Below are 20,328 nucleotides of genomic sequence, written 5' to 3' on the forward strand. Positions count from 1 at the left end.
CAACCTCTCCATCAGTTAAGCCATGCTTCATCTCAAAAAATGACATACACAAATTTAAAATTAAATGCATAAACCATAAGACATGATACAAGAATGATGGTTTTAGATACAAAGTGCATTAATTTGTTTCAGTTAAAAATTATGGAAAGATTCCACTTATTTAGCAAATATAAGCATAGTATGTAAATATGTTTAAGTTTATTTATTTCACGCTCATTTATATTCAACATTAATGTTTCCCCCCCCAAATATATGTAATCCCATTGTATATTGTCTAACTTCCAGTAAATTATGGTAGTAAGCATATTGTTAAAAAAAAAAACAGACACACAAAATGCTGGAGTAACTCAGCAGGACAGGCAGCATCTCTGGAGAGAAGGAATGGGTAACGTTTCGGGTCGCGACCCTTCAGACTGATGTCAGGGGAGTGGGCGGGACAGGGATAGAATGTAGTCGGAGACAGTAAGACTGGAGAGAGAACTGGGAAGGGGAGGGGATGGAGAGAGAGGGAAAGTAAGGGCTATTTGAAGTTGGAGAAGTCAATGTTCATACCGCTGGGCTGTAAGCTACCCAAGCGAAATATGACGTGCTGTTCCTCCAATTTGCACTGGGTCTCACTCTGACAATGGAGGAGGCCCAGGGCAGAAAGGTCTACATGGTAATACAGCTTATTACAAGTTTACCTTTTTGTTACATGCATCTCAGAACTTGGGTCCTTTGCCTTGAACTAATATTGAATCCATTGTTGCATATGTGGGGCACCGCCCATTTGCCTATGTACATAATTACCAGTCATTGAACTTGCTGCTGCTGCTCTATGCCAGAAGCCAGGGTAAAGTAGTGGGGGCGGTGCAAGAGCTTAGGAACAACGAAGAGGAAAATGTAGATGATGAACAATGATGGAGAAGGGGTGAGGTTAGTGTGGATCTGGCTTTGAGGAAGGATGAGTCATTGGAACGGTGCTGAATAAGGGAGAGAGTGGAGCAGAGTGAATAACTGAATTAGGAAGAAGAGGGAGAAATCTGGCACCATGGACTAAAAGGGAAATGGAGGAGAAAAGAATGTGTGATAAAGTACCAACATGAACTGAAAACAGAAATGGGTGAGAACAAGGATGGTGTAAACCAAAATGGGGAGGAATTACAGCATAATCGGAAAGGGAAAATGAAGGAGAATTATAACCCATAAATGAAGGAAGGGTGGTTGAAATTATTTTTTTTCCTACCTGCATAGCTATTCGTTTTGGTCGAATGCCACAATCTGAGAAGGAGAAATTAAAAGCTGAGATTCTAACACTAGAGCAAGATGTACAGAATTCACAGATGGCTGATCTTGTATCTCTTGCCAAACATATGTATGAGGCTTACCTAAAGAATTTTAACATGAATAAGACCAAAGCCAGAGCCATTTTGACAGGAAAAGCTAACATGCCGGTAAGTCATTGTGATTATTCTTCTCCAGTTTAACCAAGAAATAATATGATTTGACAGATGATGAAAGAATTTTTTTTTTTTTCATATAACAATCTGACTTTCCACCCCTTAATTTTATCAATTTCTTCTAATCTGTGTTTGATTTTTGGTCATGAATTTCACTTCTTATATTAATTGCAGGTAATCGTAGAATTTAAAACATGAAGGGGGAGGCTGTTTGGTCCATTATATCTGTACTGGTTGTTTTAGGTTTGATGGTTCTTAGCCCTGCATCCTCGTTGTCCCATATCCACATTCCCAAGTACCTCTTAATTTACTTTAGTTTTGTTTAGAGAAACAGTGCGGAAACACGTCCTTCGGCCCACTGAGTCCGCGCCAACCAGCGATCCCCGCACACTGACGCTATCCAACACACTAGGGACAACTTACAATTATACAAGCCAATTAACCTCCAAACCAGTACGTCTTTGGAGTGTGGGAGGAAACCAGAGATCCTGGAAAAACCCCACGCAGGGGAGAATGTACAATCTCTGTACAGTTAACATCTGCAGTCAGGATTGAACCTGGGTCTCTGGCGCTGTAAGGCAGCAACTCTACTGCTGCAACACTGTGCCATGCTATCCTACTGCGTTCTAAAGTTACTAATGGAAGCAGCTTCCACCTTACCATTTCAGGTAAAGCCCAACAATTCTGAGAAGACAGAATTTCTGCACAATGATTTTATATGTGTGACATCTTGTTGCTGCAATCAATTATAGTAACCACTCAACGGGGTGGGGTGGGGAGGAGAATTTCTTAACAATGATAGTTTTTTTTAAATTATAGAATACTATATTTACATTGTGATATCAAGTATTCAACTCAATATGTTCCTGTACTGCTTGACCCAGATCTAGAAATTTGTGCAGGATACATAGAATTCACATGAAGGGGAGGTGAAATTGAAAAATATAGCTGTGGTGCAAGGTGTGGTGAAAGTGTAATCATCATCATTATCTTAATATTACAAAAACTCTTTCTATTCTTTCGCCTTCCACCTTCCTTTTCTTATCTATCACCTTGCCATGTTCGGCATGCAGATGAAAATAAAGCAAGAAATGGCGTGTATACTCAGAGTGACAAGATCACAAAAGTTCTGAAGTCCATTGTAGTTTTGTTCTTTAAGGTGTTATTAATTTCTGGCCTCTAATCATATTTTGGAACAATTTGCAAGTGTTGAATGGCAAATATTCATGATTGGCATTGGGTATATAAGTTACAGCATTTAAACTGCTTTTATTGGCTAGCTATAACTTTCTCAAAATGACCCTAATGCATACACCCTGGTTGATTGGCTTTCATAAACTAGCAAATTAACTTTCCCCAACACCATTGAGTAGTCCTGATGGACCTGATTTTTGTTCATGTTTTCTTTGCTGTAAGTGCAACTCTAAATACTTTGTTTACAGTATGGATAAACAGATCCATTATTGATGAGATTTTCAAATCCTTTTTCAATATGTCTAGGATAAATAAATTCACTAGTTTATCTCCAATAAAGCCAGGTTCATCTGTGATCCTGTTAAAAGTTCAATTCAACATCTGCATTGGTACTGAAAACATCTGTTTATCTGATATACCACTTATCTAATTGAACTATGCCTGCTTTATGACTTATCTGGATTCCTAGATTCTACTGCTCTTAAAAAGTACTTAAATGATGTTTTGTGATTTTGATTCAGAAGAATGTAATGATATTTACTAATTCTTGAATAATACATTTTCAGCCTTTTGTCATTCATGACATGGAGACGTTGTGCCTAGCAGAAGAGAATTTGGTATCAAAGCAAGCAGTAAATGGCATCCAGAACAAAGAAGCTGAAGTTAGAATCTTTCATCGCTGTCAGTGCACATCAGTGGAAACAGTAAGAGAACTGACGGAATTTGCAAAAAGTATCCCTGAATTTGTAAACCTTGATCTCAATGATCAAGTGACCCTATTAAAATATGGAGTTTATGAGGCCATGTTTGCCATGTTGGCATCCATTATGAACAAAGATGGACTGCTGGTGGCCTATGGAAATGGTTTTATGACTCGAGAATTTTTGAAAAGCTTGCGGAGGCCCTTTAATGAAATAATGGAGCCCAAGTTTGAATTTGCCATGAAATTCAATGCATTAGAGCTGGATGACAGTGACTTGGCTCTCTTTGTGGCTGCCATCATTCTCTCTGGAGGTAAGAATGAGCAACAGAAGTAATATTTTATTGAACAAAGCTTATTGAACTTGAAATTCTCAGTATATTGGACTTTACAGAAAAAAATGTTAATAACCTTAACAGCAACAGAATCTATCATATCAGTCTCAATTTTGTTTTCTCAAGGACACTGCATTGGCATTGCACATCCAGATCCAGATAACAAAAATGTAATGTAGAAATGAACTACTGTCCGTAAAATTGGCTTCATTCTGCAATTGGACTCACTGTGTAGCTGTAGCTTGCACATTAACTTCTTTCACATCACACGGTCAGCTTTCTCCTTGTTAAAGGTGGTAGTGTGAGAAGTATTGTTGTAAAGGAGGCCATAAACTTAAACAGTTTGCAGTAGAAACTTGTTACAGTAGAAAATTGTAGCAGCATTAAAAAAACAATGCTCTCTTAATTTGCATTTTTTCTTAATCAGCTGTGTTACTGGGCACAAAGCATAATTCAGTGAAATGTTATATCCTGTCTATTCAGAAATACAATTTACATTTTAACCATATAACAATTTCAGCACGGAAACAGGCCATCTCGGCCCTACAAGTCCGTGCCGAACAACTTTTTTTTTCCCTTAGTCCCACCTGCCTGCACTCATACCATAACCCTCCATTCCCTTCTCATCCATATGCCTATCCCATTTATTTTTAAATGATACCAACGAACCTGCCTCCACCCCTTCCACTGGAAGCTCATTCCACACCGCTACCACTCTCTGAGTAAAGAAGTTCCCCCTCATATTACCCCTAAACTTCTGTCCCTTAATTCTGAAGTCATGTTCTCTTGTTTGAATCTTCCCTATTCTCAAAGCGAAAAGCTGATCCACATCAACTCTGTCTATCCCTCTCATCATTTTAAAGACCTCTATCAAGTCCCCCCTTAACCTTCTGCGCTCCAGAGAATAAAGACCTAACTTATTCAACCTTTCTCTGTAACTTAGTTATTGAAACCCAGGCAACATTCTAGTAAATCTCCTCTGTACTCTCTCTATTTTGTTGACATCCTTCCTATAATTGGGCGATCAAAATTGTACACCATACTCCAGATTTGGTCTCACCAATGCCTTGTACAATTTTAACATTACATCCCAGCTTCTATACTCAATGCTCTGATTTATAAAGGCTAGCATACCAAAAGCTTTCTTTACCACCATATCTATATGAGATTCCACCTTCAAGGAACTATGCACGGTTATTCTCAGATCCCTCTGTTCAACTGTATTCTTCAATTCCCTACCATTTACCATGTACGTCCTATTTTGATTTGTCCTGCCAAGGTGTAGCACCTCACATTTATCAGCATTAAACTCCATCTGCCATCTTTCAGCCCATTCTTTCAAATGGCCTAAATCACTCTGTAGACTTTGGAAATCCTCTTCATTATCCACAACACCCCCTATCTTGGTATCATCTGCATACTTACTAATCCAATTTACCACACCTTCATCCAGATCAATTTTAAAAGATTTTATTCAGCTCAGTTCTTCTTTCAGTTTCAACTAACTCATTTATGATGCAAATAAATTTCTAATGAAAGTTAGAAATAAATTATGTACATGTGGTAAATCAATTACATTAAGAACAAAAAATAAATTAATATCACATGAGACATAATCACCAGTGCACAAAACCATGCACATGTGTCAGACTTCAGACTTGTGTACCTCCTGTGTGATGGTAGTAGAGAGAAGTGGGCATGACTGGATGATGGGAATGCTTGTTGTTAGACGTTATGATATTTATCTTTGTTGATTCAAGAAAATCAAAAAATTTGCATTTCAATTGTCATGTAGTTTAAAAAAAGCTTTCATAAAAGAACATTTCATATTCTAATATTATCTTTGTGAAGACACTTGTATAATTTGTCAGTGATTAATGTATGTAATTTCTCTATTGTCCAACCAACTGAAAGGAATTCACCTTCCATCCTCTAACAATATAAACTGAAGATCACCAGCAGATGAAAGTGTTATCCTAATTGAAGTAATCTTTGCATCTCCAGTCTCTCTTCATGATCAATCCTTCCTCCTGAAATTATCCTATCGAGACTGCACTGAACATTTTATTGTCTTACAAGCCCAGCAACTGAGAACATGTTGAAACTTCCTATCCACTGAATGGGATCCTTCCAGTCAAATTGAACTTTTTGCAATACAGATACGGGAATTGCTGTGTTCCATGAATCATTTTACTTGTTGTTCAGGGGACGTCATCTGAAAATCTCAGAAGATTCTTTATGCAGTTGATACAATCTTTTTTGACACCAACTCTAATATAAATAATCACTTTGTAAAATAAATTGCTTTGTCATATGTTATGAATTAGCTAATAAACCTTGAGAGAACCATTTTTTATTTTCCAACAAAAATCACTGCCTAAATTTATTGGAAATCATTTGAATTGTGAAAGTAAAAGGGGATCTTCGATGTGAGAGAAGTGTAAGTAAGAACGTTTGGAAACAGATAATGTTGATGGTCAAGTAGCTGTTTGCCCATGGAACAGGGGAGAGACAAAATGTTGAAATGCATTTTGAATTTATTTCAAATTTCCAGTATCTGGTATTTTATTTTTTGAATTAGAACATTGAAATGGCTAAGCGAGGAGTTGACTAAACCATTAGATGATGATTTCAATAGAAAGTAGAGTTAGGAAGGGATTAGTGGTCAGATTTAACACCAAGAACAAAGCTTTTAATATTGTGCTTTTGTGTAGTAAAATGTCCCCAAGCACTTCTTGGGTGAATCATCAAACAAAATATGACGTCAACCATACGTGTAGTTATTGGGTCAATTGACAAAAGCTTGCTTTGAGAGAAATTGTAGTGGGGAGAGCTGAAGAGTTAGAATGGTTAATGGGTGAATTTCCAACATTTTGGATTTTGTCAATTGAAAGTACGGTAACGAGTGATTAATGTAAGGCTTGTATGTGAGGTAAAAGTTGGAAAAGCACAGGGATCTCAGAGGGTTGGTGGACTGCATAAAGTTGTAGTTCTATTTCTGTAGGGTTAATGACCAGGGAAGAAAAGTACTAAGTAGAAAGCTTCTGATAGAGACTGAAGACTAATGTTGTTATTTTACCTCAAAATGTGAAAACAATTATACCATTTTCATGGCAAGGGAAGAAGAGGCAGTTGGGCCTGTGACTCCTTCACTCCAGGAACACATCAGATGACTTTGCAATTAGAAACATAGAAACATAGAAAATAGGTGCAGGAGGAGGCCATTCGGCCCTTCGAGCCAGCATCGCTATTCATTGTGATCATGGCTGATCGTCCCCAATCAATAACACGTGCCTGCCTTCTCCCCATATCCCTTGATTCCACTAGCCCCTAGAGCTCTATCTACCTCTCTCTTAAATCCACCCAGTGATTTGGCCTCCACTGCCCTCTGTGGCAGGGAATTCCACAAATTCATAACTCACTGGGTGAAAAAGTTTTTTCCCAATAAATGGCCTCACCTTTATTCTAAGACTGTGGCCCCTGGTTCTGGACTCGCCCAACATTGGGAACATTTTTCCTGCATCTAGCTTGTCCAGTCCTTTTATAATTTTATATGTTTCTATAAGATATCCTCTCATCCTTCTAAACTCCAGTGAATACAAGCCTAGTCTTTTCAATCTTTCCTCATATGACAGTCCCTCCATCCCAGGGATCAATCTCATGAACCTACGCTGCACTGCCTCAATCACAAGATGTCCTTCCTCAAATTAGGAGACCCAAACGGTACACAATACTCCAGATGTGGCCTTACCAGAGCCCTATACAACTGCAGAAGAACCTCTTTACTCCTATACTGAAATCCTCTTGTTATGAAGGCCAACATTCCATTAGCTTTCTTCACTACCTGCTGTACCTGCATGCCAACTTTCAGTGACTGGTGTACAAGGACACCCAGGTCTCGCTGTACCCCCCTTACCGAACCTAACCCCATTGAGATAATAATCTGCCCCCTTGTTTTTGCCGCCAAAGTGGATAACCTCACATTTATTTATATTATACTGCATCTGCCATGCATCTGCTCACTCACTCAACCTGTCCAGGTCACCCTGCAACCTCCTAACATCCTCTTCACAGTTCACACTGCCACCCAGCTTTGTGTCATCCGCAAACTTGCTATTGTTGCTCCTACTTCCCTCTTCCAAATCATTAATATATATGGTAAACAGTTGCGACCCCAACACCGAGCCTTGCGGCACTCCACTCGCCACTGCCTGCCATTCTGAAAAGGACCCGTTCACTCCTACTCTTTGCTTCCAGTCCACCAACCAATTTTCTATCCACGTCAACACCCTACCCCCAATACCATGTGCTCTAATTTTAGTCACTTGTCTCCCGTGCGGGACCTTATCAAAGGCTTTCTAAAAGTCTAGATACACTACATCCACTGGCACCCCTTCATCCATTTTACTTGTCACATCCTCAAAAAATTCCAGAAGATTAGTCGAGCATAATTTTCCTTTCATAAATCCATGCTGACTTGGACTAATCCTTTTACTGCTATTCAAATGCCCCATTATTACCTCTTTAATAATTGACTCCAGCATCTTTCCCACCACCGAAGTCAGGCTAACTGGTCTGTAATTCCCCGTTTTCTCTCTCGCTCCTTTCTTGAAAACTGGGATAACATTAGCTATCCTCCAGTCCACAGGAACTGATCCTGAATCTATTGAACATTGGAAAATGATCACCAATGCGTCCACTATTTCTAGAGCCACCTCCCTGAGGACCCTGGGATGCAGACCACAAGGCCCAGGGGATTTATCATCCTTCCGTCCCATTAGCCTACCCAATACTATTTCTCACCTAACGAAAATGTCTTTCAGTTCCTCTACCCCCTTTATCCTCTGTCCTCCAGTTCATCTGGGAGATTGTTTGTGTCTTCCTTAGTGAAGACAGATCCAAAGTACCCGTTCAACTCTTCTGCCATTGTACCCCATAATAATTTCACCCGTGTCTGCCTTTAAGGGACCCACATTTGACTTTGCTATTCTTTTTCCCTTAACATATCTAAAGCAGCTTTTACTGTCCTTCTTTATATTCCTGGCCAGCTTCCCCTCTTACTTCATCTTTTCAGCCCGTATTGCCCGTTTTGTTTCCTTCTTTTGTTTCCTTCTTTTCCCAATCCTCTGGCTTCTGGCTACTTTTTGCTGTGTTATTCATCTTTTCTTTTAGTTTTATTCTATCCCTAACTTCTCTTGTCAGCCACAGTTGCCTCCTACTCCCCTTAGAATCTTTCTTCCTTTTTGGAATGAAATGATCCTGCATCTTCCCAAGATTATGCCCACAAATTTCTGCCATTGCTGTTCCACCGTCATTCCTGCTAGGATCCCTTTCCAGTCTATCTTGGCCAGCTCCTCCCTCATGCCTTCATAGTCCCCTTTGTTCAATTGAACAATTGAAAGCAACGTTTTATAATGCTTTATAAAATTCAAAGGAGTTTAGTATTAAACATTTTCATGTTTTTTAATAGATCGACCTGGTCTGGTTAATGTATCACAGATTGAACAGATGCAGGAGAGCATTGTTCAAGCCCTTCGCCTTCATCTGCACAACAACCACCCTGATGCTGTCTACTTATTTCCCAAACTTCTCCAGAAGATGGCTGATCTGCGCCAGTTGGTTACAGAGCATGCTCAACTTGTCCAGAAGATTAAAAAGACTGAGGCAGACACTTTTCTACATCCACTTCTACAGGAAATTTACAGGGATATGTACTGATAAATGCAGATTGTCACCAGTATTAGAAGGTGGAAATCTTTGAGCACTACTCAGAGTAATTGAGTGCAAGGATCACATATTGGCCAATAATTGTTATACAGTGCTTCCCTCAGGTTTGCTTAACATGATTAGTTGAATTATGTGCCTTGTGAGACAATGTGATTTATTTCATCTAATCAAAATCATAGTATATTTTTAATTGATTAATTCAAAGTATAATTGAAATACTTTGTAATTAAAGCAGATTTGTTACAAACTAATCTATAGTTAATTGCAACAGGTTTTCAAGAATGCTAAATTGTCTATTTTCATTGCCCAAATATTAAAACTAATCATTTGCTTTCTGACAAGATGAAAATCCAAAAGTTTACTATGAAAGAGACAATTTCCATAAATATCTATCTTTGCTTTCATTAACATGCAGAGTGAAAGAATCCACTGGTATTTCATGCAACATTTTGATTTCAAAGATTTGATATTTGACTACTGATTTTTACATTCAGTAATACAGCCTGAATTTTTGTGAATATGTTTTAAGCACGCACAATTTTACACAATTTATGTAATATTTATATAATTGTACACTTTGTGCAGAAAAAGAGGAAACCACTACACAATGGATTACATTTCTGAACACTGAATGCATGAGGATCATTATTATACTGGTAACCTAACAATTAAGTTCAGACTGACTTCCATAAAAGAAAAGCTTCCTGACTCACAGCTAAAAACTACTCTAATGATAACATTTTGGTATTTTTCAGATCTCTACCTTTTTTATTACACTTTGTAATTTTATATGAAGCATTATTGGGGATTTTGCTCTATACATGAAACCCCTTCTTACAACATTTTTGTACATTTATGGTCCAATCTTAGATTGAAATAGTGAGAAGTGTTTTATTGTGCGAATGAGCTTTTAAACTTAGGTAGAAATCATTAGTGCGGATATGAAGGGGACAGCAGTTTGAGTCCTAATCAAAATTATAAACCAAAGTAAGATTAATATAAAACAAAAGAATAGTGACCAGATGTTGCTGACAGTTCATGTTGGTTGTGGAATCCTATGATAAATGCACAGATTACTGATTAATGTTATTGAGTGTCCAACAAAAAACATCATAGTAGATAAATTAGTAAAGATGATCTTCTATCTCCTACATTTCCAAACTGTAAATTTAGTATGGGAATTTTTAATTAAATGGTTATTATCGGACTCAAAATGCTTAATTATGTTTGCACTTGAAACAAAAGGTTGATTTTCTTAAAGGGAAGGAAGCAGAACATTTGCTTTAAAATAAAAAAGAATTTGCATCATTCTATAAAATAATCCTTTAATATGGAGCCAATTCTTAAAATAACTTTTAAAGATAATTTTAAGTTTATCCAGTATAATAAACATTGAAGTTAATTACAATGCCATGTAGGGGTCAACATTTTAATAAAAGTTTTGTAAAAAGTCTGCAAATTAGTATTTGTTTAAGTATTGATATCCTAATACCTAACTGACAATTCTGGAAATCAGACCTTTTGTCCTTTTTTTAGGGGTTCATTATTTTTAAAAAATGTTGTGGAGTGGTGAAATGCCTTAATCTTTCTAAATACATCACGAGTGCCAACTACTGTACAGTATTTCCCTTATTGATGATCCGATGCAGAAAACTGGAAATACTAGTGGATGATTTTACTTTGACCACCGTTAAAACTAATACAGAAAAAATATATAATTTAAGCAATTATATATGTGAATTTGCATGTCTAAAATTGAATAATACTGCCAAATGCTTTCTCGAAAATAATATAAATTTGCCTTCATGTTTGAGGCTTGAGCACTTTCTGAACTCTAGTTTGCCATAACTAAATATTTGTTGCATAAAACTGTATTTTTCTACTGAAACTTTTGGAGGTTGTACAATCATTATAAAATGCCTTTTATTGAAATACAAAATTTGTAAATGTCCTTCAGGAATTTGTACCCGGACGTTCCATTCTTTCACCAAGTGACTCTTCACCACAGACTGAAAATGAATGTCGATTGTAAAATATCTGTAAATTTGGTGAGCAAAGTCTGGAATGATACAATTTCAGAAAAGTATATATCTAACATAGTAATAATTCATTTTCTATTTTATTATTTTTGGTACAGTTTTATTTCAAAGAAAAATCAGTATAATTAATTACATTTTCTTATTTTGACTCCTGCGGAAATACTATCTTTCATAAGCTTATTCTTTCCCACTAACCTTTTGATTCTAACATGTGGATTGTATATATCAGTTATCTTTCATGTAGTGGACTGCAAATTTCACATTCTACACAGTTTTCATTCAGTGATATTTTCCACAGTAAAGGCAGGCACTTGTCTTATGCTTCCCAAATATTTTTAACAAATAACATTATTTACCCTTTGTAATTATCAGCAAAACAAATCAACACCATCCCTATAGCCTTTCTTGCCCTTTGCAGTGTATTCCTATTGTCCCTACTGCACTTTTTCATTTTCAGACCTTTTAATATATTTTTAAAGGGAAAGCAAACTGCTGCTAAACAGATTTTTCATTGAGCTAATAATAAATTTACAAAATTATATTTTCCCAGTTCTCAAAATATACTACATTGATTGTTAAGTTTAAGCTAAGCTAAACCAACACATATGAGGTACGTGTTTTGAACATTTGTGACTATCCCAGTGCACTCAATAATTTCTTATACCTAAAGTGTCTGGAAGTTATTTGCTATTTAAAGATCAGTAATTTAAATTTAGTACTGACCTTCGAAAGCTGATATTGCAAAAGTAGAAAAAATCTAAATAGTAAATCAAGAGTGCTTCCATTGCATAAAGAAATAGTATTCAGGTACTGAAATACCCTGCCACTGTACACCAGTATCCTTTATACAGCAGTAAGATGATGATTCATAATCTAACAAAGATGGCACTCAGTAGCAATACCCAGTCTCACTTAATTACAAGTATTGTTCATTTTATACTTGCATTGACTTTGTTCAGTTTATCTGTGAGATTTAAAGCTTTGACAGAACATTTGAGACTAAATAAAACCTTGTCAACATACTTAGATTATACAAAGTATATGCGACAATGGTTTAACATTTGTAATCACCTATATGTTATCAGTAGTTTTTGATTCATATTTTTCTTGCGTTTATTATTTTTAAGGCAGGAAAAGGATTGAATCAAACTTTATGAATGTTCTTAGTGTGGCTACATAATATGATTATTGCTGCCAAGATATTTCAACATGATGCATAATAGATAAGTGTGAAATTCTTAAAATGACTTTTTTTAGCAGTAGCTCTGATATTAGGGGAAAAAATGGAAAGTTCTAACAAATTGTTGCATTACTTTGTTATATGAGCTTTGGGTTTCATGATATTTGAGTATTTTACATGCATTTAATTTTCATCATATATGTTCGCAGAAATATGTGGGGTTGGTTTCCTTCTCACTGTTATATCCATATTGGAAATGATGAAACTTGGTTATTTTTCTCACTGACGCACAAACAAAATCAAGATGTCTAAATTCAGCCTTTTGCCTGACTTTCAAACAGATAGTTTAAGATAGCCAGTATAATGCCCAAGTGCCAGAATCCTAAATTTATACCGCTGAATAAAAGGTAATTTCTACTCTTTATTGTTCAGATATTTTTGCAAACTATTTTCAATAAAATTACAAAACATTGTATCAAAAATGTATCTGTGTGGCTCTGTAGCTTAAAAGCCTCAGGTTAAATCCAAATCTTACGGAAATTGTGTAAAGAGGGATGTTGTTTCTCAAGATGATTGATAGCCTTGCAATGCAAATAGATCCAAGAAAGTACAATAGTACTTTTGCACTTTATCACAAATTATATTCAGCAATTAATCAATATATGTTTATGCTGGCAACTATTTAAAAATATATATGAGCATGGAAATGCATGGGGAATGTTGCCAGTAAGAGAATTATTAGGCTAGATTTCATAGTTATTAATGGTGAAATTATCATTTTTCACAATAAAATTTATATTCTGATGTGTTCTATAACTTAAAAATAAGAGTGCTTCAACATCCAAATCAGATGATAATGCCTTTTATGAGCTGTGATTATTTTGTGTGCGTGCAAGAAATTGGTGTATATACAAATGAAAATTATGTTGTAAAACTTAATGGATTTATCTTTGAAATCAAGATATGTTTGTACTTTCACTTTTGAAAATCAATAAACTGAATTTAAATAAAATATGGCATTTTATTTATGGATGTTTCATAATCTAAATATGGTCAACTATTAACTTGATTCTTCTATGGCAGAGATTCTTCGCCCAAGAAGCGAAGAGCAGTGGCTCGTTGCCTTTGCGAAACACAATTTAAAATGACAGGATGGTATTACGTTTTGGATTTAATTTAGTATCAGAAAACTTCGTCTGAAAGAAAATCTTGCAAGCCTTGTGATTTATGAAAGCCTGAAAATAAGAACGTGGAGAAAATATTAATTTACTGAAGTTTCTGTCAGAGCTGCAGTGTGCATGTCCCTGCATCAAGATACCACACCACAGACTGCTCCACTTTTTTGTGAGCACCCTTCTCTCCTCGCCTTCCACCGGCTGCTCCCTGCCTCACCAAAGCCCGCAGCCCGTTAGGGAGCTCCCGCCCCCTCGTTCCCTCCTCGAGTAAAACCTGGTGGCAGCTTCAGCTGCCCGTCCAATGACGCCTGCTCTCGGCAATTCTCAGCTGCAACAGGTGGGTCTGGATGTTCAATATGGGGAGATTTCAGGGTGAACCCGGAGACCCCAGAAAGGTGTTTGCAGACTAAATGTGTAGGAACCGATGCTCCAGAACAAGCAAGGACGCCGTGGAAGTCCATGCTGCCAAGTACCAAGAACAGAGCCAAGCTGGTGAGTACGTAAGGCTTCATAAAATAAGTGTGCAATGTGTTTGTACATAGTATTTTTATCATTATAAGTCATCCAGCGATGCTGCAGTTTATCAAGCAAACCATGTAAAAAATTAGTTCGCAAAACCTGAGAAAGAAAAGGTTTTGTTCTTTTTCAAGCAGTGGTTCACTATTTACAATTGGTATCTTGAGCAGCATGCTAGTGTTGCACCATTCGATGTAGTAGTTCCCCATCTGAAATTCTAGTTAATACATTAGTTTGTTACCTTAACTCAAAATTATTTTGTCTGGTAATGTTCGGTATTTTCATTACTGGATCTGCGTTGCACTGTTTATAATATGTCTTTACACGTTGCCGTTTTAACTTTACTCTACAAGTAATCTATCTGTAGAACTTATGGAAAGTGCACGTTATATCTCCATCCAGAAATATATGTAGTACTGTTTCTCCATCTTTATATAGAAATACACATATTTAATTAAATTCAAACAAATAACTATTTTGCTATTATACTTAGACTGTGATTTTGTGGATATAGTGTGTTTATACACATGGTTCTTGACCTTATAAGGAATAGCAGGTTGGTGGGGAGGGCATAATGGGAAAAGTGACTATATTTCTCTAAGTTTCAAGGTAATCGTGGTAAGGGATGAGAGTGGTCCTAAAGCCTTAAATTGAGGAAAAACTGATTTCAATAGCACAAAATAGGACGTACAAATAGAATGAAAGTTTTAAAGCTTATGATTATTGTTAACACCAGAGGAGTGGAATTCTTGTAAGGAAAGTGTAGTGTGTGGACTTTAGAATGTTTTAAAATATGATCCATCCTTTCGCAAATATATGTTAATCTATGATATAATTAAATGTATTATTCCTTGATTTGGAAATATTTGAAAATGGGAACAGGAGGAGGGGAGGAATGTACTTGGTTCTGAGCACCTACTGCTCTGTTCATATCATCGTGGGTGATCCTTTCTCCAAATTCGTCTGCTCTCAATTGGTTTTTGTGTGAAAATCTCTTAACCGCCCCCTTCTTAAATATGTTAGCATCTCTGCCTCCAGAGTCTTCTGCAGTAGGAAAGTCTACAGGTTCACTGCTGTCTGAGTGAAGAACTTTCTCATGCCAGTTCTAAATGTCTTGGTCCATATACTGAAACAGTGGCCACTTAGTTTTGATCCTCGGGCCAGAAGAGACGTACATTTGCAGATACCTGTACAATGAAATGTCAGCCCTCCATTCCATGCAGCATCCCGGGGAATCCCATCCTAATATTACCACATCCTTTGTGTAATGTGTCGATCAGAACTGCACACAATACTCCAAGTGCAGCTTAACCAACGTTTTGTGCAGCTGCAACGTGACATCCCAACTCTGATACTTAATGCCTCAGCCATTGAAGGCAAATTGCCCAAGGCACTCCTCACTACTCTATTCATCTGTGTCACCACTTTCAGGGAAATATGAATGTATTTATCTGATGAGCAACAAAGGTCCCAGCACCAATATCATACCACCAGTTACTGGGTTCTTGCTAGTAAAACAATGTTCCATCCCTACCATTTGCCTCCTATCACCAAGCCAGTTTTACATCTGGTTTGCCCTCACACCTTGGATCATGGCCTACTGTATGAGACCAAAACTGCCCTGCCTTCATCAATTTCTCCGTCACCTCCTCAGTAAATGCAAGCAGAGTTGCAAGACAGGGGTTCCCCGGCACAAAACCATACTGGCTTTTCTTAATCATTCCATGCCTTTCCAAATACAAAGTGCTGGAGTAGCTCAGCGGGTCAGGCAGCATCTCTGATGGATTCTGCCTGACTCACTGATTTACTCTAGCACGTTGTGTGTTGTTTAAGGTTGACTGCCTGTCATTTCCTGGGTTATCCCCACTAACCTTCCTGAATGAGGGAACAAGATTAGCAATCCCCCAGACTTCTAATACATCACCCAAAGCTAATAAAGATGCAAAAACATCTGCCAGAGCTCCAGCAATCTCCTCCGTTTCCTGTCGTATCCTGGATAAGATCACTATCAGAACCTGGGGAATTATCCACCTTTATCTGTGCCAATACCTTTAACACTTCTTCCTTCCTGAAAAAAAAATGTTTGCAGAATAATCAACATTCCCTCTCCTCCCTTATGAACATCGATGCAAAATATGTATTTAAGATCCCATTCATATTCCTGGGCTCCACAGAAATTTCACTGAGGGAAGCTATGCTTTTCCTGGCTATTCTCTGGCTTTTGATATACTGCAAAAATGTTTTGGGATTCTCCTCAATCCTACTTCCCAAGACCAATCTGTGTCCATTATTTGCCCAACTCTTTTTCATAAGTTCTAGAAATTTCAAAGTGCTCATTGGATACCAGTTGCCTGTACCTGACATACGCTTCCTTCAGTTTCAGGAGGAAGCCTTCCATTTCCTTTGTTGCCCAAGGTTCCCTAATCTGATCCCCTCTCTTCCCCTAAGGATCATGCTAATTTGGAAGTCAATCTCGCTTTTAAACATCTCCCACTTTATCCTGCAACGGCTGCATCTAACCTACTTCCATCTTGTGCTATCTTGTAGTATTAAAGTCTGCCGATTCCCAATTCAAGGAACTAACTTCAGGACCAAACTTGTCCTTTTTCCTGACTACCTTGGAGCTCACTGAATGACAGTCACTGTTCCCAATGGGTCCCTTCACAGACACTTCCATCATTTTCCCATCCTCATTCTCCAATCCAAGTTCAAGTATAGCCTCTTCCCTAGGACTTGTAACCTAATGCTTTTTAAAAAAAAACCTCGACAGATGTGGGGGAATTTTACAAATCCCCCCCCCCCCCAACCCATCTGTGCCCTCAGGCTACGGCATTCCCAGTTACTGTCGGAAGTTAAAATCCCCCCTATTGTTTTTACAAACTACTGTGATTTACTTACATATCTGTTCCAATGTTGCACAATCCCAAAGTGAGTGCCCCGTCTTGTTTCCATGTTTTACCCACAGAGCCTCAACGGCCGATCCCTCCTGGATCTGCTCCTCAGTATTGCCATAAGGTTCTCCATAATCAGTAGTGCAACACCTCTTCCCCTTTTATACTTTACTCTATCACCCCTGAAACCCCAATACCCTGGTCGTTCTTAAGATTTAACAAAGCTTTTCACTATATCGCGGTACACCTGACAATAATAAACCAAAACCTGAAGATGCATCCCAGGATAACTGTGTCTGCCAACCTCGTGCGTCCATGTGGACTCTGAGAATGGGCTCATTGTTTGAGCTCTCAGGTTACAAACTTACGAGGCAGGAGGCCTTAAATCTGTTGGGTTCATGCTGTGTTCCCAGCAGATGAATCTCCTCAGTCCCATCCCTTCTCATTTCCCTATAACTTGCCACTTACTCTTTCTCACAGATGCCAATCAACCTTCTTTTGATACTTGCTTACATATTTTAATTTCTCCTGTGATGTCCTTTCAGGGCATTTTGGGAATGTGGGAGAAAATTAGTGAAGAAAGCTACACTCAAATCCAGGCACCTGTTACTGTGAGGCAGCAGCACTAATGGCTGCACCACAGTGCTACTGACATTCTGTACAACTCTCCCTCTTCTGTCGTGGGGTAGACTGACTCCCCTCCCCCACCTCCAACTCATCCCCTTTACTCATCCCCAATTCTTTCCAGTTGTCATTTTAATTTCATGTTTTGTGTATTTTATGATTGTTGGCAGATCAATTTCCCTCCTGGGATAAAAAAAAAAGTTGTATAGTATTGTATAAGGCGGTCACTGTGAGAGAATTTGTAGTATGTACTGCAGTACGTTGAGGGAGTAGTACTGCATTATGAGTTCAGGGATTCATATGTAGTGTGTGCACCTTGGAAGTTGCCATATCTTAGTGCAGCGTGCCACCACTCCTCCTTGTCAAAATTAAAGCATACAAAAAGTCCAGGCGTAGAGAGGGTATGTGACCTCTGATGCTGTCATGAGCTGTGATATATGGCTGAGATCAGTTGTGGCAGCCTGGTCTCAAAGCCAAGACATGAAATTTGACCGTGACCATCTCAGTGTAAAGATCCCAAACACGAGAGTACATCTGAATGTCACCCCATAGTATGTCACACATATTAGTGATTCACAGCTATTATAACTCAACTCTGAATCGTCTGCGCAGTTGCACATTTCTGTACCAGGGCCATTCACCCTGCCTGCAATGAGGAGGCTAAAAGCTTCCATTGAAAACAAGCTTCTAGAGACTGCTGTTCATTGTGAAGCTGCTTAGTGCAAAGCTAATGCTGTCACAGCTGATGTACATAACTTCCTCACAATATATAGAAACACAGAACTGCAGATGCTAGTTTAGCAAGGAAAGACACAAAGTGCTGGAGTACATCGGCATCCCTGGAGAGCATGGATCAGTGACATTTTAGATTAGGACCTTTATTCAGACTCGTGTTATATTAAGCTCTACTCCTGGCAGTTTGAATTTTGTTCATGTCTTAATGCAAAACCTTTCAGGATATAATTTACTGATTGAACATATTTGTAGAGGTTGTGTAGTGTGGTGCAAAGTATAAATGATAATGTACAAATTTCAAACACCGCATCAGTGATACACTACAATGCTGAGAACTATATTTTGGCATTCTATCTTTCCTTGTGCTCTATCTATTGTACTTGAGTTTAAACTAGGTTGATTTGTATTGAAAGTTTTCCACTGTACCTTGTAATGAGCCAAAAGCTAAATCAATGCCCTACCCATTTCAAACATGTTTCCTTCCTCAAACATACAGCATCTATATTTGAAATGTGTTATTTATGAGATTCTTCATTGAAACCAATCTTCTGCTATGCTGTACAGTACTGTACAGGATAACGCAATGGGACACATTCATGCTAAGTAAGCCTTGATGGAAACTTTCTCCTGTAAAAAAATCTAACAGCAGATAAACTTAAAGATTGACATTAGAGTCACAAAGATGATGCGATCGCTACTGTGTAAGGACCACATGATTGTCTAGTTCACTGCAACGAGCAGAACAAAGTTCCTACAATTCACTTAATAGCCATGCAATAACTTCCTGTATGCCTCAGTATTTGTGTTAAATCCAAATGTTTAAATGGATGCAATCAGCGAATAGCTGAACTGCAAGCATTGGAAGAACCCAGACTCATTTTCTTGTAGTGCTGAATCAGTTGGTTTTGGTCACCAGCTGAGCTCAGAATTGATCATTGTCCAGCAAACCATTATGAAAGTGTGTTGTGTAACACAGCAGGTCGAACATCAGTAGCAATGATTTCCCCCTATAGTTGTCCATTTCTTAAATATGGTGTGCCTGCAATGAGTATTAAAGTCAGGAAGTCATGATCCAGCTTTAGAGAGCTTTGGTTTGGCAGCTTTTGGAGTAGTGCATGCAGTTCTGGTTGGACATGATTACAGGACTCGGGCTTTGTGGATAAAGAAGAGGTTTACCAGAATTAGATGGATTAGATCAAACGAGAAGTTGGACAAACTTGGATTGTTTTTAATTAAATGCTGAAAGTTGGTAGAAGTAAATAAAATTATGCAAGGCTTAGATAAAGCAGACAGTCAGAATGTTTTTCCCAGGTGGGTAATATCAGACTAGAGGGCCGAGCTTTAAGTTGAGGGGCGATGTTTAAAGGAGATATCCGGGGCAAGTTTTTCTTTACCAGGTTGGCGAGTGCCTGGAACGCAGTGATTATGGCAGACATTTTAGTGGTCTTTATGGGGCTTTTAGATAGGACCATCAATATGCAGGGAATGGAGGGATTATGCAGCACGTGCAGGCAGAAGGAAGTAGTTTAATTTGGTATCATGTTTGACACAGACATTGTGGGCTGAAGGCCTGTTCGTGTGCTGTACACTTTTATATTTTGTAGCTTCTGCAAAAGAAAAATAAGGAACATATGCTCTGCCCTTTTATTTTCTGCCACGGATAAAAATAATCCTCTAAAGTACAAACAGACATAGTGAACTACCATACAATATATTCAATTGTGTCTTATAATTGAGCTGGAAGATTTCTACTTGGTTGCTTGTGCTAAATAT

General features: G+C 37.9%; 1 protein-coding gene across 3 annotated transcripts in view; it reads left to right on the forward strand.

Annotated features, from left to right (window-relative positions):
- LOC129706149 (peroxisome proliferator-activated receptor alpha-like) overlaps nucleotides 1–13,615 on the forward strand; it is a 47,012-nt gene extending 33,397 nt beyond the window's left edge. Inside the window, exons 6-8 of one of the 3 annotated variants that reach the window (XM_055650169.1) lie at nucleotides 1,234–1,433; nucleotides 3,200–3,647; nucleotides 9,139–13,615. In XM_055650169.1, coding sequence (XP_055506144.1) covers nucleotides 1,234–1,433; nucleotides 3,200–3,647; nucleotides 9,139–9,386 — 896 coding nt within the window. In that variant the 3' untranslated portion in view covers nucleotides 9,387–13,615. Of the gene's footprint in view, nucleotides 1–1,233; nucleotides 1,434–3,199; nucleotides 3,648–5,582; nucleotides 9,108–9,138 lie in introns of those variants that run through there. The other 2 variants (XM_055650171.1, XM_055650170.1) reach the window with 2 other exon arrangements.
- Nucleotides 13,616–20,328: the final 6,713 nt, after the last annotated feature.

This window comes from Leucoraja erinacea, chromosome 19 (genome assembly GCF_028641065.1).
Source record: "Leucoraja erinacea ecotype New England chromosome 19, Leri_hhj_1, whole genome shotgun sequence".
Lineage (NCBI taxonomy): Eukaryota > Metazoa > Chordata > Chondrichthyes > Rajiformes > Rajidae > Leucoraja > Leucoraja erinaceus.